Here is a 24,379-nt window from a genome sequence, read left to right on the forward strand (position 1 = left end):
ATTTAAGTGTCGAGCGAGTTTGAGTAGTTAATTAGGCAAAGTATTGTCAAATAGTTTCCTAATTAAACTGCTGGCACAAAGTTTTTTTTTCGGGCCAAAAGCTGAAAAGTTGCGCAAGTCGTTGACAAGCAAGGTATATATATTTTTTTAGGCAAATCCACAGCTTTTCAAATTATGATTCCCTTTCTAGGCGCAGGTCAAACCAACATTATTTTTTTACCGCTGCCTTCGTAACACTTATGGATTTGACATTTATATGACAGCCAAGGTTTTCTTGTGTGCAAGATTGTTGTTTCTGTTGCTCAAGCCCCTTGAGTGTGTGTGCTTTCGTTTTCGTTTTTTTTTTTTTAGGTTTTCGTCAGGAAAATATATAAATGAAAATTGTTTTTATTTTGCCCCAATGGCTCGGCATCCATGTGCGTAAGATACATACATACATGAGCATTATTTTTTGATTCACTTGGCACAGCGCTTTCTTGCTAACTCAACTATTTCGGTCACGTAACTTTGGAGCACCAGTGCAGAGAAAACCGAATCAGCCAAGAAAGAGGAAAATTTATGCATTTGATTTCAACTAATTTTCAAAGTCCAAGCATGGCTGCGAATGTTTCTGTTGTGTTTTGTTTATCGTTGGCCGAATTATATGCTGACATAAATTAGCCAAAAACTAGAGTGGTTTCGCCCACCCACTTTCCATCATGCCAATTTCCTTGTGGGCCTGGTTTTTACGACCAGAACAACAGCCTTGAGCCAAAAGACGTGGCTATTAAAAAGCACTCCAGCATTGAAAACCCTTTAGCAGCTGTGCTGTCTCCCAGCTTTCGGCTCGATTTTAAAGCCTTTTGGCCAAAGTGGCAACACAAATTGAACCAAAACACTTACAGACAAACAGACAGACAGACAGACGGATGGACAAGTGTCGTAAAAAGGATATATACGCTATAAGTTTCAAGAGTGAGGGGTTTGCGCCACCGAAGCTGTCGATAAATCCACAGGAGCACAATAAACCAGTTGCGCGGCTCTAAAAATCGTGTAGGCCTCAATGATTTTGCGAGGAAAATTCGTTTTATTAACACCGGGGACACGTCACACAACACGTGCTGGGGACAAAGTTTTCACCACTGCTGTTTTGATGCTGTTGCTGTTTTTCCCCGGGGCGTGCCGGTAACCTACATGAGATGTTGCCTTACTCTGAGCCGCTATTCCTTGAGCCTCCGGCCTGTCTGAGCTGCTTTTATTAAAAATTCCTCACACAATCGAGCGGGGGGGGATTGGGATAGGTGATAGAGGGGCGGGAAATGGGTGAGAGATGCCGAAATAAGCATGTTTAAGGCAACCAACTAGCAGGAAACAACCAACAATTGTCTATGCCGCCGCTGGTGTTGCTTCTGGTGTTGCTGCCATTTCGTGCTGCCTCCGATGTAGCAGTTTTATTGCTTTGTCATTTCAACATATTTCACACAGACACATCAGCAGCGGCAAAAGACGTCGGCGGCATCGTCGACATTTCGCAAGAACTGAGCCGCAGTGGTTGCTTATCCTTTCGCCGCTGGATTTTCGTTGATATCCTGCAGCCAGACAATGGGTTAGTGGTGGGTATATGCAAGCAAGGACATCGTAGCACTGAAATAGTTTAGATTTGAAAAAATATCTACTTTCGATGACCCTAACTGCGCGAACTTATAAATATCTATTTAAAATAAAGTAAATTTATCTCGTATTTAAATTCTAGTCTTTTTTTTTGCACTAAACTGCGATAAACTGCTGGCCATAAATTTCCAGATGAGTTTACAGAATAATTAGTTAGCTTTTCAATAAATAGCGCTTGTCACATGCTGCCACAATTTATGATTTTAAAAGTTTATCGATTTTGATCGATCAGGCAAAACTTAATAGCTATGAATTTGCCAAACACAAATATGACTTAATTGCGTTAAATTTATTTATGACAAAGAACATAGTACAAGCTCATAGTTTAATAGTTGCTTTTGATTTATTGATTGCTGTTTATATTTATTAAAATTAATTGAGACATGGCTTTTTACACTGCCAGGCATTTACTTAGAATAGGCTAGCCACCTTAGGGGGTATCGAATAGGCAACATTCTTAATGTGGTTCCTCTGTACTTGTCCCTTATTTATTTGCTGTACATGTCTGCCTCAGTAGGATTGTTATTGTTGCTGCAGCACCAGCATTGTTGGTATTGTCAACAGCCTTTGGCGCCCGAATAAGGGACTGACGCATTTCTCATGCGCTCGCGCGTGTCATATTTATTTATTTCGCCTTGAATCGCGTCCCTTTCCCTTTTGGGTTTCTTTTTTCTCATACGAACAGTTTGCAATTGTGTTGATGTGTCATTTCCTTTTTTGAACTCTTACGAGTATATAGTCAAAGCGTTTTTCATTTCCCGTTTCCTTAGCCATTGTTGGCCAAAAGTTTAGCACGCCTCTCCAGTTGATTTCGAGTCCTTTGATAGCCATGGTGTGGGTGGGTGAGTGGCGCTTCCGCTACGAATTGATTTGCTCCACTTGAGGAGCACCATCACAGCTCCTGGCAAAATCCAGCCCACTTAATTAAACCAGCCGAAAAGCGGAAAACATTGCCGGGCCAAAAACTTCAACCGTTTATCCAGCTGCGAACACGAATTGACAGCCAACTAACATTTATGGTCGCTTGTCATGTTCTACATTTTTATGGCTCGGTCTCGACAATTATGCGCATTTGCTTTCCCTGAAAAGCGGAACTCACACACACACACACACGCACACGCTCGTTCCAAAAAAATAAAAAATATAAAAAAGGAATTAATGAAAATACAAGCAAGCAGCCAACCAACAACTGTTCCATATTTGGTTCACTGAACTCAAGCATTTGCCTTAATTTTGTGGTGTCCTTTGGCGAAAAATGAGAACCAGAATGGTAGGCCAACTTTGCTACCTCAAGACGACTCCTCTATTACTCTGCCAAACGCCACTTTCTATTTGTGTTTGGTAATTCTATAGTCTTCATTTTTCACAGAGATGTATTTCTTTTGCTTTTTTCGTTTTCATCATATCAAAGATATATTAAATTTGTAAATATATATAGCGATAAAATGATAGAAATTATTTAAGAACAAATTTTAGTTTGATATGCCTCCTAAAGTTTAATACACCTTTTCCGAGGGTATCGACCTGCAGAGCTTGTGAATATATGCAACATCGGCACTGCACTGCAACTGCGTGCAGCTGTGTGTGTGCTGTGTGTATTCGAGTGCATTGGCAAGTGGCCAACAGTGGCAGAAACAACAACATAGTAACAATTGGGTGGGCTGTTAAAAACAGCAGAAAGCAATTAAACTTGGTCACGAAAAAAAAGCGAGCGGAAGACGCTGCGTATACGTAATAAATGATGCCGAAAAGTAGGCAAAGGTTGCCAGTTCTGCTCCAAAAATTCTGCGCTCCAAATGCCGAGTGTTATTAGTCGAGGGTATGAGGCAGTCTAAAGCAATTACAACTTTGGCAGTGCAACAAGAGTTGGAGGGGCAAACTTTCTGCACTGCCAGCTCGATGACCCCGAAAATTTGCTCCATTCTTTGCCAGCCCATAAACATTTGAATTTCATTTCGTATTACCCCCGGCTATATAGGCTATATGCCATCGTTCCTTCTCATTGACATTCATGGCCGACCATCTATTGAACTTTTAACGCTCGCCCGGCAAAATATCCTTTTATGTGCGTTTGCTTGTTGTCGCCCGGCATTTTGTGCACTTGGCCATTTTTGTTAGCCGGGTGTTTTGGGCCATCACGCTGCCTGGTCGCAGTAATTAAGCCGCCTCAATGGCTGATCAAAATGGCATCGCTTGCAGACATTTTCATTCCCGTCTGAACGCGACAATTTGTTGGTCTCTTTACTTTTTTTTTTATACCTTTTTCTTTTTTTCGTTGCTGGCTAGCATTTTGGGCAATGCTTGTTTTGGCTGAATTCCCATAACGGCCGGCCATTTTTGGGTTCGCTCTCGTTTGCGGTTCCCGTGAATATTAAGCTACAATACGTGGCAGTTTTGGTCGGCTTTGTTATCTGAAACCGCTGTGCTTTGACAGCTCTCTGAATAATTTCGAAAAAATGGAGCTAACCATTTAAAAAAAAAAAAAAATGAAGAACCCAGCCAGCTAGCTATGCGTGTAATTAAAGCGAGACTGAAGAGGAAATGGCTTTTATCATTGGCCTACGTTCAATGTTTGCGGCACAAACTGCAAATTATTAGTACAAATATTGGCAAAACTGTGCAAATATGGAATGTTGTCGCATGACTTTTGATATTAATTGCACAAACAACTAATGACCTAGGCGAACGATTGGCCGTAGGCGTCTTGCTTTTGCCAGGACCTCAATTTGGTTTCAATTTGTTGCCACGCATTCCGGCCTGCTCTCGACTGTTCCGAGTTAGGCCACAATAAATTACGGCATTAAATAAAGTTTGTCAAAAGGAATACACACACTGTGAAGAATGCCCTAGTCCGCATGGAGCAGCTCCGCCGGCCCTCCTGCCGCTCTCAATCTGATTATCCCTTGGGCCCGATGGGCGTCGCCGAATGTGTGAGTGTGCGTGCGGCCTGAAAAATTGCACAATTTCGAAATACACAGGACACACACACTTACAAATTGGGGCACATATGTTAAATTTCACAGGGCCCAGCGGATGGCAGGGCTACGCCCGGCTACGTGCGGACATTAGATGACTCTCCCAGGACGACCTACGGGCGATCCCCCAAGTCCAGGACAGTGCGTAGGATGGATTTGATAATTTGCTGGCCGGGCCATAAGCAAAGCTTAGCTAAAAGCCGAGCGAATGGCCCCTGCTACGGCCTATGATATACAGCCCGAGCTGTATGTGTGTGTGTGTGTGTGCCAGCCTTTCTGTCCAAACTTTGAGCGACAATCTAAAATAATTTTAGCTTCAGCAGGCCAAGGGGCTAGTAGTTGCTATCCCCTTTTGCTAAATGGTTGTCCTTGTCCATGTAGCACTTAAGCCACATTCCATTATCAGAGAACAGAAGTGTCTACACGTGTTGCAGGCTCAAACCCCCACGCAGGAATAAGGATTGCCCCAGTGGCACTGGTTTTAATTATATTTCGGTTTGATTTCGGAATGTGTGATTAGGAGTGCCACGAGTTCTTCAAAAGAAGCACAAGTCATTCACTGCATTCGGAATTGATGGGAAATTCGAAAATCTGACGGAATACTCAACAACACATCGTAGCATGTTCATGTGGCAATACCTTGCCACACAGGTGAAAGGAAAGAAGTCGCAAGCAATTGCTATTATTACGCAGTTACAGGAGTCCTGGATGCAATGCGTTTCGTACACAGAGAACAAACAATGTATGAATGCGCTTTTTTGCTAATAAAAGTTAGAGCGTTCACGATAGAAATTCATCATTTAAATATAATAATCAGATGGATTCATATCTTCATTGCATTGGCTTACTTAAGTAATTGCAATATTTCGTATGACATTAAAACTAATCGCCATACCGCTTTCATTTAAAGTTATTAAAAAAGTGTCAAAAGAAGACTTGCAAATCGTATTCAAGCCAGCTCAGGGCAAAACTTAATACTTGAGATTGGCCAGTGCCTTTTGCTTGGTGCATATGCCACGATTGCTGCTGAGGAGAAATCTGCAAAGAAATGACAGGACTGTGCAGCAGGAGCTGTCAGCTCCTTTTTGGTTCGCATGTGCAGTTATTAATTTTACTGCAACGACTACGTTGCCTGCCATTGGGCAACTGAATGTAGCTGGGACTTTAGACACAGTTCCAGTTTCATATCGCCAGCAGGTCCTTGCATTCGGTAGTTCCTGCTCCTGTTTGCTGCCATGGTCGCAATTATTTTTAATTATTTCTGCTGGCAACCACAAGCTTGTTGCAGGTGCAGCTGCAGCTGTAGCTGGATCAGCTCTGATGTATACTGCGAAAGTTGTCAGGCAGTTAATAAGCCGACTCTTTTGTGGTAGTTGGTTGTAGCTCAGCAGCTCAGTAGCTCAGTAGCTCAGTAGCTGTTGCAGCCGAGAGGCAATTTGCAGTTGGCTTAACATGCCTCGATGGCTGTTGGTTTTATGTTCTTCTGGCTGCAGTTGATTCCGGCCTTAAAGTTAATTTGTGTGTGCGAAAGTTGCTAAGCAAATGTTGACAGTCTCTTTATTTCTCATTCGTTCGCAGCATATTTTTTTTGTTTTGTATTTCGTTTTTCTTTTCTTTGCTAACAGGGTAGACAGACAGACAGACAGACAGTCACACTCATGGGTAGATCATTTAATAACCTTCTGAAATAAAAATCCAATATGGGACCGCAGTCTAATCCCACTTTGGCTTTTAGCTGCCACAAAAGTCGCTTAATGCGCGGGCAGGGAGTCAAGTTGAGTATGCTGACAGCTTTTGCAGTAGCAAAAAAAGGTCGCAGCAGCAAAAGTTTTGCATACTTTTTGGCGCATTATATATTAATGATACATTTGCCAACTGTCTGCGTCCGCGGGGGGCTGCCAAAACTGTAAGAAAAAAACAAACGACCATCGCCGCTGACTTGTCTCTTTCGCCGGCTCATTTCGCAGTCCTGCATCAGTCAGTCACTGGCACATTTTATAATCCACAATGATTGATATCTCAGTGTGTTTGTGCTACTGGTGAGGCTGGAGGCTATGGGCTGCTCGCATTATGTGCACTCACTTGACGGAAGCAACGAGACAAACGAGAAAACAAAGAGCCAGCGCCTAAAAGCCAGCAGCACGAAAAATATCGCCACAGTTAAAATGTCACAGTAAATTCATATTCATTCATTATGTTAAAATCCCCCACGGGACAAACACAAAAGGTCCACGGAAAGTGCACAAAAACACAGGCACACAGTAACACACCACCACCACCATACAAACACACACACTCACACATGTGCATAACATAGATTGTATATGACAAAAGTGTTGAGCCCAGAGTCGGAAGAGCTGCGAGTGTCGCATTCATTTTCATTAACCCGTTTTTAGGCCTGGTCCAGGCCACTCCCCTTGCGGGCTCATCATCCCCACCGCCCCCGCCAGCTGATGAATCACTTGCCTAAATCTTCGGCATTCCTGGCAACAGCATTTTGTTGCTGCTTTTGTCATGTAGATGCATACTTATATACGCATTGAGAACAAAATCCCCAGCTAAATTTGGCACAATTTAAATGTCATTTTTTTTATTCCGAGTAAGAGTATCGTATTATCCAGCAATCCGTTGAAGATCTGAACAATGTTGTCCTAAAAAACAGGTTAATCTTGTATTAAGGTGACTAAAATTTGTTTAATCTAGAAGGCTTATTTAAAACAACAACTAAAACTTACCTTTAGGCAAAACTAAAACACTATTTTTCATACTATATGAGAGGATAAGTTATGGAAGACCTTTTTCCTTGTGCACATTAGATGGTGGGAAGCACCTCAGGCAGGCCACTGACTTTCTTCAGCTCAACATGCGAGAGTGTTAGCCATGGCCGAGGGTTTCGCCCTGTTTTGCATGCCTGGGAGTGTGACAAGTGTGCCATGTTGCAGATAATTGCTGGCTGCGTGTGTGCGTGTGACACGATTTCGTAAATTCCATATTCGAATAGTGGAGCAATCGATGGGTTGGGTTTGGTTGGGCATCGATTTATTGATCCCTCTTAAAGCGACTTTCAATTGCCATCCCCAAGGCTGCAGGAACGAATAATTGAAATGCAGTGAAGCAGCGAAACGTCGAGTTATGTGAGTGTTTGCTTAGCTTAATCATCTGGCGGGCATCTCTCTGTGTGTGTGTGTGTGTGAGCTGCGTATTTGTGTGTACTTTTGGCTTAGGCACACACCTAATTGCTAAGCAGATACTCAGATACTCAGATACACACCGACTTAGGCACGGGCGGAGAAAGTCGCAGCTGCCATTAACCAATCAAGCGCAAATTTGCCAAGGCACTCGGGCATTCAGATCCTTATTGAGCTGCGTGTGCGGATGTCAGGTGGTTGCCGTTGCCGTTAATTAAATCGCTCAGATAGAAAATTAAAGCAACAGATGTTGGTCTTTATGGCGGCGAACAAATCGAAATTGTATGCGACATTGCAGCTAATTAACATTTTATACTGCAAATAAGAAACAAATGAATCTCTGTTTATTTGAGTCGAGTATACGCGGCGTATACGTGATGTGGCCACAGTCGCCCCCCCAACTGTCAGCGTAAATATTTAATATGCTAATAAACAACCATATGGCATTTCATTAAATACATTATCATAAAAAAAAAATTCCACACGCACTCTCATAATTTCATTAGCACTCTGCTGCGAGAGTTTTTGCTCGAGAAATTCTGTTTAAAAACGGCAAAAGCTGGTCGAAGAAAGCTGGGAATGCTGTGCAAACAGAAACGTCAGAAGATGGCAGCCGAATATAAGATGGAGGTGGCACAATAAAAGAAAGCGGAGGAGACACCACCCCTCCCCCCCCCCCACCCCATTTTTAGCCACATCAGAAGCGTGTTGGAATTTAATTCCACTTAATGTTGTTGAGCGAGTAAGATTGAGGAGTTCGCAAAGGGGCTGCCGTCGAATGTGGTGAAATATATTTCATTTTTTTGGGTTATCCTTTGCATTGAATTAGCATAGATTGTTCATTCCGCTACAGGAACTGACCCAACTGTAGTGGATTCCAAGGAATCTGGCACTCACACGCGCCGAGCAAAAAGTATGCAAATAATAAGCTGGATAGGGGGAATGAGAAAAGCAGCGGCGGGGGAAATGAAGGGAAAAGCCTCTCAGTGGCAGCTTTAAACAGCATTTACAAATAATTTTCCAGGGATGAGGCGCACAGCAACCGACGACAAAGAAATATCCGTTTTACACATCCTACACTTGTAATCATTTTTTTCCTTCTCTTTCTTTTTTTTTTTTTTTTTTGTATTATTACTCGCCCTTCCGCGCTCAAAAAGGATTTATTCTCGTGCTTAACTTGGCTTAGCTGATGGTTTTAAATGTAATTAGTATGCATGTTTGCATTTCGTTAGCGCCACCGACCGACGACTGTGAACTTTTCATTATAAATCACGCTCGCATAGCCACGAGCAAAGGATACTTGAGCGTATCCTTGTATCCCAGTATCCTTGCAGGCATAATGATTGCCAAAACAAAAAAAAAAATGTGTATTTAAATAAATTTTAATTAAAGCCGCTACGCAATCTAGAATAAATAAAAATAAAGCGCAAGTGAAATTAAGACTTTGAATTACAGACCGAGGCAAATTTCATGGTTTCCTATAAGAGGCGTAAGATCTTAGCCAGGAGCAGGGGGCGTGGCAGTGGTGAAGTGGCAGTGGCAATGCCTGCTCTGTTGTTCTACTTACTTTGACTGATGAAGATTTATGCGGCAAAGTCGAGGTTATTGCTGTGGTTGCCAAGGTGCACAAACCCCAGACGAGTCGAGTTGAGACGAGACGACATACATAGGATGTGGCAATTTGTTTCGAGTGCCTCTCCTTGTCTCATTGGCAACCAGGTGGGCTGGGCAGGTGCAGTTGGCTGGCTTGGGAGCAGCTGTCAGCCACTTACTGCCAACAAACCGCGACAGTGACAAATTCAAAATAATTTCATTTTCTCTTTATTTGCACTCGATTATTCATGGGCCCGACCGAAAGTGGCGTTTAATTAAATTTGACAGCATCTACAAATTTCCATTTGCCAGTTATGAGTTTACAGCCAGTCTGTGCCAGCGCCAGTTTATCGTTTTGACCCCAGGTAGTTGGCCTAAAAGCCTTGATTCCTCGATCAAGAGCACTTACCAATGGTGGCCAGTTATCTTGGGTACATAATATTAAATATTGTTTAAATTGAAGTTAATGATGCTTTTCGTAGCGAATGGTTAGTTTTTCTGAATGGAATGTGGCTGAAAGTAATTAAATGTTTTTTCTCTGAGAAAAAAATATGATTAATTGAATAGAAAATATGATTGTATTACATTTATTGTATGGTTTTGTGCAGTAATAAGGCACTCATGTTCAATAATGCGAATGCATTGCATTATTTGCCCACTTGTGCTGCTACTATTAGGAAATAACTACAACGTTAATATTTGCTTGCTTGTAAATCGTTTATTACCTGTTGTAGTGCACTTGAATTGCTTGTCTATATATAATTTGTATATTACCATTGTGAAATTCTTGGACTTGAAGTATTACACTGCTTAGCCCGTTGTTATGTAACATAAGCGAAAAGCGCACTCGAGACCGAGAGCGGAAAAGTGTTGGCCAAGCAATTTGCCATTTGGCATCGGTTGTTGCCACCCTTTCTTTTTTCCGCCTTTTTGCGTTTTTCTCCTTTCTCGATTTTTTTTTTGTGCCCGCTGCAATTTGCAATTTGTTTGTTTTGCCTGTTTTGGTATAACCGGCAGTTCTCTGGGGCTTCGCCCTAATGAATCCAGATTATTAATGTGCTCTCGTATTTCTTCACTTGATTATACATGTAATTTGCGCCCAGCCCTTGCTTCGTCCATTTGGATCCCTTTGGTCGGGGCTCTTCTTTGCTGTTTGCTTATGTTTTCCTTTGGTTTACATTTCATGATTTCCCATTGTCAGTATCCGCATCCTGTCGCTCCTCCTGTCGTGTCCTGTTTGCCAGAATGTAAACAAAAACTCGGCATCAGAAACAAAGTGGACACCGACAGCAGCTTATAAATTAGTGACTGACTCAATTAATGAATGGGCCAAATTAATGGAACTTCTGCTCCGCTGGGGCGGTCCAAAATCCTGAAACGGCAAAAAGAAAAAAAAAAAAAAACGAAATAAAGTATAGTGAAACAGAAACGGCACAGACGGAAAGTAAGACTCGCTTAAAGCCGTTCCAGTTTTTCAAATTAAAACGCTTCCGAGAAGCATTTAATTGACTTTGAAGCGTCCACTATTTCCACGCAGGTCCAATGAAAATTCATGAAAATTTAAATCGCTTCTCGCTTAGCCTTCCGGCCGAAGTCTATTGCAAGTCCTTGCACAGAGAAAAAAAAAAAAACTTAATCATTTAAATTGCATCAAGAGCCAGCCAGCCGGGCAATCCAAATGTATTTAGCCACAGAAAGTATGCCACAGCGAATTCCGTCCGTTGGCCATAAAAAACACAGTGCAATTCAAATAGCCGCAAGGATGAAGGAGCCAAAACCAAGGAAACCGAGTCAGAAAGATAAGTAAATCATGCAACCAGAGGCAACTAAAGAGAGAAAACAAGGATAAAGGCAAAAAATGTATATAAATAAGTTTTCTATTAATCATAGAAATAGCCGGCAACAATGTGCCTGCTAATGGCGTAAATTTTATGGCTGCCCTCTTAAAAGTGTGCAACATTTGCGGAAGAAGGGTAGCTAAAAAGGACTCGCAAAAGGTGTTTTAACTGCAATGCGCTGCTGGCTAAAAGTGTTATTACATTTTCTGCTCAAAAAGCCAAGTAATTAGTTTGGATATTCAACCCCAGGGCAGTGACTCGAGTTTCCAGGACGCACTTGCACGTTATCCTTTCGAAGGAGCACTGTCCGTAGTATCCTTTTAGTGCTCCGGCCCGGCTAATGAATAAGAATGTGTCTGGCCCTGTGAAGGCGATAAACGTTTGCTGTGATTATTTGATTGGAAAGACATAAAAACCCGGGACCAGGATACGCCAGGATACGTCTGCATGTGAACACATCCATTACACACACACACACTCACCCACACTCGCATCCTTCGACAGGCATTTAATGGTCACTTTTATGGATACGCACTGCATCGCATACTGCCTGCCATTGATCGCCCTTTTTCGTCAGTCATTAAAATGTTTATGCCCCTGTCCGTCGTGGGCTAATTGAAGAACTCTCGAGTTGGCCTTCAATTCGGTTCGCTGGCCTTAATTAGGTTGTAAAACTTTAATTACGACTCGTCGCAATCAGCGCAAATCATTTGGAATTTATACCTATGGCCCAGCTCCCAAATCTAATTTGAATGGCCATGGACTAAGTGACAATCATCAGTCCCTGTCGGCGCATTAATGAAATATTCAATTCGATGGCCAGTTTCTACGGGGCTTTGAATGATGAGCAGTGCTTAAAGTTGCCAAAATCGTTGCTCTTAAAGCCCGGTGCTCCATCAGGGCGTAAAATCGATTTCGTGATATATTAGACACAAACACATCAACGTTGTAGACACTGGATCATGTGCGAAGGGAGCTTCGATAGCCGTAGTCAGACGGAAAAAGCCGTGGGCACAAATTGGATGTGTGGCCAATGCTCGACGAAACTCATCAAAATGCAAAACAAAATACGCAAAAGTAATTCCCATCTACATTTAGTTATTTATTTTCTCATATTGCCACAAGATGTTCCATCCGAGCATCATTTACTTTAATTGAGCTGGATGAAGAGGAATAAGTTTGATGGACCAAGTTTACTGGTCCCATATCGCGGGTATTAGTTAATTTTTTTTTGTGGGCTTTTGATTGCTTGGGCAATTGCGAATTTAAATGATGTGGCGGAATTTTCAAAATTTCCAACGCACTTTCATGGCTTTCGTGTGGCTGCTGGCAATTGAGTGCTTGACAACGGGGCCAGAAGTGTAGTGACAGCAGTCAACGTGGCACTGCCCACCGCAAAACGTTTTCGGATTACATATAATTAAGCAAACTATTCAAATATGACGCATACGCCATGTGGTTATGCATCAATTAGCGCCGCCGACTGCAGTTAAGCATACATAAATCAGACATCGCGCATACGCCACGTTGTCACGACTGATTTAAGTTGCCTGTCATGACGCTTAATCAACGAACAATAAAAATGGGTGAGATCGCGATTCGAAATGTCCCCACTCTCATTTTGCCCACTTTGCATTGCAGTTTCGGCCAAGGACGGTGTTCGCGTAAATTGACTGGGCTTGACTTTAATCCCTCGTTTGCGCTCAATTACTTTGGCCAAGTTAAATTGGTTTTATGTCAGACAGCCAACCAAGTGAAACGCAGAGCGGCTTTGTTTCTGCGGCTTCTTCAAATTTAGTTTTTAGTAGAGCAAAAACTTGCTATTCAGCATGCAAAACACTTACTCATTTAATCAATTATTAAATGTGTTCGTATGCAAACTAAAATTGATTATCTCATAATTAGTGCACTTCGCATGCATTTAATGAACATTAAAATAAACAACGCTCCCCATTAAGCTCACAATTCATAAATTATTGGACTAATTGATGGAGTGTGCTCAGTTTGAAATTCGATTGTGCCGTATTTTGGCAGCAAACTGTAAACAAAAACGATTAAGTGCTTTTAGTTAAAAAGAAAAGTTGTTCCGACGAGTTGGATTAAAAGTTTGTAGGTCAGGGAAACCATAAAGATACTACCACGACAATAGCTGTAAGTACAAAATCAGATTTTGGTCTTATGCTTTTCGGGGGTTAAATGAGGCGCCTTCATCGTTAACTAACAAAGCTGGTAAAGCAGTTCAATTAGTGGCCCAAACAAATGAGTTGCACTCGCCCATGTTTGTTGTTGCTCCAGCCGTAGTTGTTTTCGTGGTTTTTGGGGTTACACAATACATAAGTTTCCTGGCGATGAAGGACGGATTCGAGCGGGCACAGGGTGCTAATTTCCAACTCCCGGGGCATATTAGTTGCTGCCACCATTGCCGTTGTTGCCAGGGAAATGATGTGGAAAATTATGCGGAGCATGCCTCATGCAAATTATGATTGTGTTGATTATGACGCATTAAAGCTAAACGAAGCAGGGACTTTGTTTTGCAGCTTCGACAGCATGAATTAGCATACAGATTTCCATTGGTGACACGTAGACCTATTTGAAGACTTAAAGTTTTCCATTCCATTCCGCTTGCCTTTGTCCTGTGCTTTGGTGTTGATGTCGCAGGCCAGGCATAAAATTACAAAGGCCTCCTGGAATGGCACACTTTCAGGCGCTTTTATGGCTGCTAACAAGCTCATAGAGCAGACCATTCCCATTCCCAATCCCGGCCAGACGAACCGACCAACACCAAAGTGAAGACATTAGCAGTGAGCCGGGCAAAGTAACCCAAAAATGAAGTAGATCCCGGGTACAAAGGAATCTAAGAGCGAACTCTGAACTGAAACTAGAAAAAAAGAAACAGCTGTGCAGAGGGAAAAAACACGCTTAAAAAACTGCAAAAATCTCATTTATATATATAACCAGTCAAATATGTTGTGGATGTTCTTTCATGCTAGAAAATTCAAGTTACCTTTTTTATAGAGTTTTATATATCGAATTTCGTATATATTTTTTTCTGAGTGCAAAAAGCTGAAGCACACCCCTCACTCCATTTGCCAGGATGGAGAAAAAATGCCGTCATTTGCATGCATTGTCAGGCGCAGGTTTTTGGGGGGTGTTGGGATCCGAGTAAAAAAAAAAAGGTCAACTTGGGTCCTCAAATTGGCACAATAGTTGCGTAGGTGTTGAATTTGTGACCGGACTATGAATAAGCTCCTTGGCTGACAGTTTTTCCTGTTTTTTTCCTGGCTCTCCTCCAGCAAACATATTTATTTCCACATTTTCATTGGTTCGAGTCGCTATGCGTTCATTGTGTAGTATATAGTGTATAGTGTATAGTGTATAGTGTATGGTGTGTGACCCAGGGACGAGGCCAAAACAACAATGACACTCAATGCAAATTGAATAGAAGACAGGAGCAAGGACCAAGGACTAAGGATCTAGCCAGACCCTTCGGACATGGCGGGATGAACGGTGGCCAACTTGTTGACTTTTAAGCCCAACAGAGTCGACCATTAACTTGAGAGTTTTGTAAGTAGATATATTTACGTGGCATTTCGCCTGTCTTGGCCTTAAAGTGCCGCCTCATTGTGGCGGAATATTTAAAAGGCCATTTCGATCGAATGACGAGGCATTCAGTGTCGAAATCAATTCCGACCAACACGAACAGCTCCCGGCCATTAAAAAACACACACGAATATGTTAAGTAGCTGTGTCGGTAGACGAAGTACAAATCAATTTGCATTTACATTCAAGTGATTTCCATGGAAGGCCTAGAATCACGATGATTTTCGCAAAATCATTGCCAGAGTATTTCTATAGAAATGGAAGAGTAACATCTGCGTGAGTTTACAATTAATAATTTCCAACGAAATACAAAGAGTTGAGTCTCGCAGATGTGTAACAGGTACACTTTAAATTTGGTGTGCTACTTCAGCCATTAATTTTCGAGTTCAAAATGACTTGTCCTCAAATATGCCCACTAATTATTTTTTAACTTTACCTTGCAATTAAATTACATTGCTTGGCTTCAAACCATTAACTGCAAAATTATGGCTGTCATTTACAAGCACTTTTCTTTGCTTCACGACAATTTTTCCGTAATCCCGCTTTCCTTAGAAATTTATTTCGCTTTCATTCTGGCCAAACGGCGGTAAAAATTTCAATAAACGCTTGTGCCATTCATTACAATTTATTTGCGGGATTTTGTTATTATTTTTTCGCGGGCAAAAAAAAATTCCAGGAGAACCGAAGTACATTTCTTTCACTTTTAAGCAGCAGCATCCGCCTTGTTCAGTCAGCTGACAGACAGACATTCAGCGTGTGCAAATTCAAGCCGCACACTAAACGAATCAGCGACATGGCCACAGGAATCGTTCGGGGAATCCTTCAAGCTGTCTTAAGTCGGGCTGAGTCTATTGTTTCCCAAAGAGGATGTCACCGACAGTGCCATGCAAACTGCAAGCGCAGTAAATCCATTTTCAGTCGTATGTAAGACGAGAAAAGAGTGCGGAAAAACCAAAAGAAATACAGAAAGTCAAGTTGAGTTGGTTGCGGGTGGGGGGTAGGGTACCAAAAGGAAAAACTACCGATTTCCCTCTTCGTTGCCAGTTGCAGCTGAATATTTTACGCACTGATTAAAGCAAACGAAAGTTTGGCATTGCCATTTGCATTCCCCCATTCGCGATTCGCAGGGGACTTTTCCCTGTGCATGCATATTAAATGAGATTTTCGCCGCTTTTCTTTCGCTGATGCAGCATCTCGTTGTAAGTTGTTTACTTTGTCGGCAAAAACTTTACCAGTGTTAATGTGCCTAACAGTTCGGGGGCGACAAAGGGTTCATAAACATTGCTGGCTAATGAGGAGCACTCGTGGCATTCCAAGGATGCACAAAAAAAAAGTCTAGACGGGGCTTAGTGGGTGGATATATTGGCATATACTTATAGTGAGGCGTACGTCCCACGGACCAAATAAAAATGCCATAAAAATCACTCATACGCTGTGATGTAGCCCAATATTATGTGGCACACAAACGACGCACAGCGACCTACGTCAGATGTCCTGGCGGTGGGCAAGTATGCTACACGGCGAAAAAATGTGCGATATTAGAGAACAATCTCGTACTTTAGAAGTAAAACTACATTTAAAATGAATCTGTTATTTATTTTTTGTATATTTTTCATGCATACTTAAACATTACTTAAATTTAATGTGCTATTGATTTGGTTTTAACGCAGCAAAAACCTTTTCCAAACAAATTTTTACATTAGCGCAACAACTTATTGTGATCAATTTAAAGGACAAATTAGAGAAATAACCAATCGCTACTACACTGTTTCCGTGCACGACTGGCTGGTCTTATCGACCAAGCGAAAACGGCCAATAAAATGTGTTAAATTATGACAGGACACTGCCGCAACGAGTGAGATAGAGCGAAAGCCAGGCTCACAGAGATACAGAACTCGCATAGGAATTGACCAAATGGCAGTGGCCCAGAGGTTCAGAGATCCTGGCTGGCGGCATTTTGTTAAATTAAATCAGAGCGGCTAGCAAAAACGCCCGCTCTATGTAGTATATGGGTGTTGACCCCCTTCGCAATGAGGCAAATAATCATGAAAAAGTCAGCCATGGCAAGGACAACAAGGACAACAGGGACAACAACAACGGCAGCGAGCAGAGATAACCATAAAAGCGTCGCCCAAAAGTCTGCAGTACTTTTTGTGTGCTACTAAATGTGTGTGTTTTGTTTTCTGTGTCCTGCCGCCTGCCTTAACTTTTGGCCCCGAACTAACACTAGCATACACACACACACACACACACACACAGACGCAGAGAGAGTCCTGTAATAGTGGCCCGCATTGTATTGTTTCCTCGTTGGCAGTTTCACTTGGGGAAAACTCGGCAAAGTTCAATGCCTCCATACAATACGATTCGGTCGGTATTGGCCCTCCTTCACTAGAAACTAGAAACCACCTTCTAGCCACCAAGCGTTGCTATACTTGAGTGGCCCACTTAGTTGTGAATGTCATTTTTGCATTTGTGCTTTGCAGTTAACCGGAAAATTTTCAAGGCAATGTCGTACTTTTGGCCAACTTAAAGGCAATGGAAAAATCTAGAGAGGGATCGCTGTGCCATGGAAATGGAAAGTCTGCCAAGATAGAAATCAATGCCAGGACTTGTTTATTGTTCAGTCAGAACACTTTGTTCGGCTGACTTGATTTTGCATTGGAACTTGGATTTGGCCTGGCCAAAGCCGGGGAACCAGAAACCATGTCAATGCCGGGTTATCTCAAAGTGGTTTCATCTACTACCACTGGCAGTGTGCGTTTTCATATTGGCTCCACTTGGTGCTGATTGCGTTGAGTTCGATCTGCGGGCTCAATCAGTATGCAATTAGCTCCATTAGAACTAAACCTGTCTCAGTATATTGGCTTATCGGGGGGTAATTAATCAACAGGACATCGGAGAGGGTCGTTCCATAAGTTTTATACGCACGGCTTCAATATTTAACAGTAAAGTCTGTATTTTTCTCGAATTTCCAACCAATAAACAAAAATAAAACATTTCCCACTTCGGAACATGTGAGAAATAAAAAAAGATAAACACTTTTTGTGTATTCTCTGAGTTTTATTTTTCAGTCAGATATGAAAAGTTGATATGTCCTTTAAAAATTATTTTACATAGTCCATAAGTGTTGAAAAGAATTGATTGAATTTATAAAGCTGCTTTATTAAATTGCAAGTATAATTAAAAATTTAGTACATTGTGCATACTATTTCATTGAATTCAAAAAAAATATAGTAAGTTTGTAAAAGAATAAAACCAAAAGAGCTTTACTTAATTACAATCACAGTAAATAGGTTCGTAAAAAATAATGAAATATATTTTACACATCAATTTTCAATATGACTCCATAAGATTTCTGTGTATCAGCTCTCGTTACTCATACGCCACGTTGTTCAATTATGGCGACCAGCCACCATCTACCCGCCAACCAACTCCATTCGCTTTCTGCCATTCTCATTGGCATTCGGAAGCATAATTTATGGGTTGGCAAAGCGTCTAGGCCATAAATTAATTGTCGCGCCTAAGTGCGCACGATGTCGTCTGAGCACTCGGATCGACAGAATGGAGGCAAACTAAATAGAAAATTGCCAGCATTGGTGGACAGACATTACCAGACGGAGAACGAGAATGGTAACCAGGGTGTGCAGGATGCAGGGACAAGGTGAAATATGGGAACGACCAAATGGCTGCGTTTGCCAGCGATGGCAAACTGCAATATGCCAATGATAATTGCTTGAACATTACGCATACGCCGTGTGGTCAGGCTTTATGGTTTTATCTTCGCCATTAAGTGTAATCAATTTTTCGAAAGGCGGGACAGCAAGCGAGGCAACAACAACATCTCGCATTCCTTGTCGGTTAACCAATATAGGATTTCATTCGCAGACAATAAAGCAGCTGAAATTGTTTTTACAATTGCTTTCCTTTTCGATTGCACTTGCCAATGCGAAACGGAAAACGGAGTCAAATCGATTCCGATCATAAAGCACGAGTATGTGCCCTGGTGTGTGGCATGTAAACAGACCGACCCCAAGAAAGGAGATCCTGAGCTCCGATTAATGTCTGTATTTAAGTGAAGCACACTTTGAGGCGAATCTTGCTGAGCTCAGCTGGAGAGCCCGAACGTGGGAACTTGCCAACGCCAGCAGTTGTGGCCCTAGAAAATGATTATGTGTGCTGGTGGCGTTGTCAACACGCTCGAGGGTACAGCATGTGGTCTGTGGAAGGAGCTAGTCCACCCGCCTGCCCTCCGCATCGGCGCACCTTGTGTGGATTGTGTGGATGCGGCGTCTTAAACCGATTTCAGATAATTTCTGACTTTTATTTTTCATTTGCCCAACGATATCGCCACTCGACGAAGCATTTACGACGACACATCCGTCACTTGTCGCCGCATTCAGCGGGCGTTATCAGATTTCATTTCCGATTTTTTTTGCAATCTCCTTTTTTTTTTTTGCAAATTTTTCGGGTTTTTCTGTGTGACATGTGATGCGCATGCAAATGCGAAAGCGGGCGGTTTTTAAATGAGGCACGCAGTCGCTGTTTTTTTTCTTTTTTGGTGGCTTGGTGGGTGGTCGGGTCGGTTCATCATTGCAACATTTTCATGGGGATTTTATGCTCATTGAAATGCGACAACGAAAATCTTCCAGTTTTCCACGCGCTGCCAAGAGTCACAGTTTTGCCACACACACTTTAGCCTAAAATGTCGCCGCGCTCACTTATCGTGCCTCATTGTGAGTCATGACCGCCTGTTTTTATAGTTTGCCCCGATTTGTATGCGTATTTGTATTTAAGCATTCATATGACCACATTAGCCGGGCGATTGGGAGGGTGATGGGGGAAACAGAAACCGAAAGAAATATAATCATAAATTCCAAATGCGGCACTTATAATGCGAACTGAGTGATGAAATGGCTGGGCGGAGCTGAGAAAAGTGGGCTAAAGCAGACATTGCCAGCCATAAAAATGGCGACATACGCGAAAAAACGTTGTCGCCCAAGACTAACAAGCTTCAAGTTTATATATAAAAAAAAAAAGAAATACCCCCACAAAAAAAGAAAAAGAAACGCTCTGCTGAAATAATATGCCCCAATGAACTCGTTGCCTTTGACTTTTGGTTACTTTGTGCATATTCAAACATAGCTTCACTCACTCGCTCTCTCTGATTATATAACCAATATTTTTCTGTCAAATTTTCATTTTGATTTAATTTGTGCTGGCAAATAGAGTGGCAAAGTGTCAGGAGCAATTTGTTGCACAAATATTTTGCCATATCCACTCGCTCGAAGCAAAGCGAAAACACTCTGCCAGCATAATCGATAGTTCGGCATATTTAAAGGAGCTCAAGCTGCAGACCCTGCGCTCCACACATTTGTGGCCCAACTGGAGAATGAGGTGGAGCCGCCTCGAGTGCATCGACTGCCACTCAAAGCTTCAATGCGATGTCAGTGCAACTTAACCTTAAGTGCACCGGATCATGGACAATCCAAGGCTGCCTCGCTACTCCACGAGACTGACTTTCGCCTTCTATTCGCTTCAGCACACATGATGATATGAAGGGGGCTCCAATTGGTATTAACTAGGCCAAAGATATTGTCTTGTCAACTGAGACAAAGTAAATTAAGTGCTGTCAGTTCAATACGAGCATTTCTTAAATTACTAATTACACTAAGTGTATTACAACTGAATTCAATATTTAAATAGGGCAGGAAAACTTAATAATTAGCTCGTTATCATTGAAAATGATTTAAGCTCATATTCTTGTTATAGCCCCTTTTCTCATGATAATCTCACAGTAAATTAAGTCGGGTTACATTTAATAGTTGCCCCATCGATTTTCGCTAATTTCGATTTATTCTCAAGTAAAATAGCTTCCATAAATATGCATATGTTGTGCTAGGCACACCCCCAACACCACACAACCGCAAATATTTTCCACCACATTTGCTAATTTTCGGGTTGAAAAGTCGGCAAATATTTTTTGGTCCTTTAACCGCAGCAGCTCAGGGATTTTCGGAATGACAGTTTTGAGGGGCCAAGTGCCACCATCCCCCTTCGCCCGCACTCATGCCCATGTATCATGTTAATTTGCAGGCGCCGAGCATTTTTGATTAAGCGTACGCTTTAAGGCAAAAGCCCAAATCTGACAGCCAGCAGCTGGCGTTTTGGTTTCGCTGTTATCGATGGCCAAAGTGGGCCAAAACGACGGGACAAACAAACAGGCTAACAACAAATTGGAGGCTTCGACAAGTTGGGCTCGGCATTTCCTGGCGGCCGCATCGTTAATTTTCACAGCGTGAGCAAATTTTCCATGCATAAACTTAAAATTAGCACAAGGTTCCCTATCGCACACAAAAATGAGTGGTGGAAATGCTGTGTGGTTGGGGGGGTGGAGCAAAAATTGTGTGAAAATCTTTTTGCAGCTGCCCATAAATTGCATGCTCGCTGATAAACAATAAATTAAGTTCTGTTTCAAACCAGCCTCCATCTCTCTCTCTCTCGCTCTCTTACTCTGTCTCCCTTTTCCTCAGCTTTTGTGCCGCGCATTTTCCGCTTTTCGAATTTCCCACGCTTTTCCACGCCATTTATGCGCCACGCACGCATACGTGCAACATTTCTAAGCTAATTTTCGCCAGCTTTTGATACCCTGTTACCTATCTGTGTGGATTACGGGTGGTGGGTGGTGTGTTGCAGGGTATTACTGGGTAATTAGCCTGGCTAGCCAATTTGAATTTTAATTAATTTTATGTCTAATTTGAATTTAATTTTTAAAAGTTTTAAATTAATAATAATTCAGTGTCTAGATTTATATATTAGAAAGGAATATGTTTCAAGACTACATAGGCTTAATTAGTAAGCCTGCATTTGTGGAATAGAAGAAAGACTGTCGTATATGTAATAAAACGCTGCTGCTTTTAATCTTTTTATGTTTATTAACATTTCCTGCATCAAATGATCTCCTTGTTTTTTAAGAGCAACTCCGCTTCGATTAACGAACGAAACTTTTTCCCAAACGGTCCTCTTACATTATTATCTATGCTGAAATGTTTTGCATATTGCCCGAAGATGGAAAGCCGCACGTACGCAAATGTTGCGGGTGCGCATTAAATTTAACTTTGTGTTCGAAATTTTTCAAAAAGTAAATCGTAAAATTTGTCATGTCCCGGCAGCCACCAAAACCATCCAAAACCACCCAAAACCACCCAAAACCACCCAAAACCACCCAAAACCACCCAAAACCATCCAAAACCACCCAAACCACCGAACCACCGTCAATGTGGTGGAGTCGATTCATGTTTTCACGTTGCTACGCATGTGAAAAGTTTGCGTAGGTCTTTTAGCTGCCTTTGGTGAAAGAGTGTGCGTGCCCCGGCGAAAGTTTTCACTTGATTTTCTTTTTTTTTTTTTTTTTTTGGCGCGTGCGGAAACGGAAATGTGCAACAGCAGTTTTCCACCGACTTCGGGCGATGAATGGATTGAGGTCCTTGATTCCTGGCTGCCAGTTAGAGAGTTCAGCTTGGAGTTCGATAAACTGGCGCCAGCAGGAGTTCGCCTCGTATCGCCTCATTCAATTATTCGTATTCCAGTTGGCTGCATGCGATCTGTGCCGATTTGTACCGGGCTTTGATGTGCGAAAAGTTTGTGCCAGCTTTTTCTTCTTTGATTCCTTTAAGACCCATCTGCCTGCGCGTTGCGTATTGATGAACTAAGTTGAAGCGTTCCCGGTCTCCACAATGACGTTATCTAACTTGGCTCTTACCGCCTGCTGGACACAACTTTTGCCCAGCTTTGACATATTTAGTGGGCCAACTTTTCTCTGGCCATCAACTTGGCGAAGTGTGCTGATGACCGGAAAACATTTTTTGCCATCATAATTAGCATCTTTTCGCTTGGCGGAAAACAAATGGGCACATAATTGCTCATATACAGCCTACGATTGATATTTTGTACAGAGATTATCAAAATAAAGGAAAAAGTTGTCCTTCGGTTAGCTTGGAGTTAATTGGATTTTTCCATCTCTAACCCCATAGAACTGGGAATTTCTTTTTTTAGAAATTTCTTTAAGCTATGACATTGATTAAATTTAAAAGCTGATCAATGCTCTTAGCTTCAGTGGGAATTCCCAAAGGACTTTTCTCGCCCCACGACTTACTACATTTTCCATCCAATACAGTCTCAAACACTCGTGCCACCAGCAAACAAATGCCGAAAGAAATAAAAAGTGAATGTATAATTGTTTGTTGAGGATTTTTTTTGATGCCACACATATACGTTTGTATGTATGTGTATGCCTCTCAGGCAGCGTTCATTTATTTGTTTTTCCGCTTCGTTTTTGAGCAGAATTTTTATGCGAATTTTATTACTTTTCAGTTTCAGTTAGGGCCTTTGCGTGCCCACGAAAAGTTGCGGCATTGCTGGCAGCTCGGGGCATTTGAATGCCCCGCTAAAACCAACAATACGTCGCTACGTATGTGCAAATGAAAATGAAAATAAATTTCCATTTGGCACAAGTTTTTATGCCGCCGCCGCCGCCGCCGCGTTGTTTGCACCATTCCACTGACCTTTATCCCCTTTGTTTCTCCCCTTTTTTTTCACCCGTCTTTTTCCAGGCTACAACGCTGCGTTGGCACCCACGCCGCCCACAACGTCAACTACAACCATCTCGCCCTCCAATCTGCTGCCCTACTTCGACTTTGATGTGCCGCGCAACTTGACCGTAACCGTTGGCCAGACCGGCTTTCTCCATTGCCGCGTGGAACGACTCGGCGATAAGGACGTAAGTAGAAAGTGAAAACTTGGCCATAATCGGAGATACCGATGCCTATTTTGAATGCTCTTTTTGGTAATTGGGCCACTTTTCATTTAAAACACATGTACATTTTGGCTAAATCAACAAGCCAAACCAAACAAGTCAACCAAGTAATCATACAAAGAAAATAAAGTGACAATTATATGTTATTAAAATATTACCAAAAATTGTAATTATTTCAGCGTGTTTCTTTTTAATTTCCTTCATCGGTTTAATATTTATAATAATAATAGGAGCTATATAAATAAGTGCTGTCTTAAACAAATATTTCCGGCAATGATATAATTGCAATGGTTAATTAAAAAGTTTGTGGATAAATGCGTGCGAATTTTTCGATAATCCTTAGGCATTTTAAATGTTTATGTGTAAAAAATTGCAGCAAGCAGCCTAGTAAATAAAGCTGCATATTTAGCATGCCTAAATATACAATTGGTAATTAAACAAAAACCGGCGCAATTAGATAAAAAATATTTATCGAAAAAACAGAAACACAAATTAATTAGCTTTTAGTGCAAATTTGAGGGCCACTGGCATTTGGCATATCTGATAAAAAAGGAGCCGAAAGGCAGGGTAGCAAAGTCAATGGCTTAACATATGGAAATTGTGAAAAATAAATGAAAATTCCGTTGGGGATTTGCAGGCACTCAATCATTCCGCTCCGTGATTGCCAAACCATTGGGGTCCGGTTCCTTTGCTTTCGTTCCGTTTCGTATTGTTTCGTTCTGG

General features: G+C 41.8%; 1 protein-coding gene and 1 long non-coding RNA gene across 3 annotated transcripts in view; both read left to right on the top strand.

The window, feature by feature from the left end:
- dpr1 (defective proboscis extension response 1) overlaps positions 1 to 24,379 on the top strand; it is a 51,960-nt gene that overhangs the window by 4,109 nt on the left and 23,472 nt on the right. For both annotated transcript variants that reach the window (NM_206186.4, NM_001299716.1), the window contains exon 2: positions 23,454 to 23,620. In NM_206186.4, coding sequence (NP_995908.2) covers positions 23,454 to 23,620 — 167 coding nt within the window. The remainder of the gene's footprint in view (positions 1 to 23,453; positions 23,621 to 24,379) is intronic.
- lncRNA:CR44660 (long non-coding RNA:CR44660) lies at positions 20,004 to 20,504 on the top strand. The gene has a single exon (NR_124667.1). It is a non-coding gene; the product is annotated as a long non-coding RNA:CR44660 (long non-coding RNA).

The sequence above is a fragment of the Drosophila melanogaster genome, chromosome 2R (assembly GCF_000001215.4).
Source record: "Drosophila melanogaster chromosome 2R".
Taxonomy (NCBI): Eukaryota; Metazoa; Arthropoda; class Insecta; order Diptera; family Drosophilidae; genus Drosophila; species Drosophila melanogaster.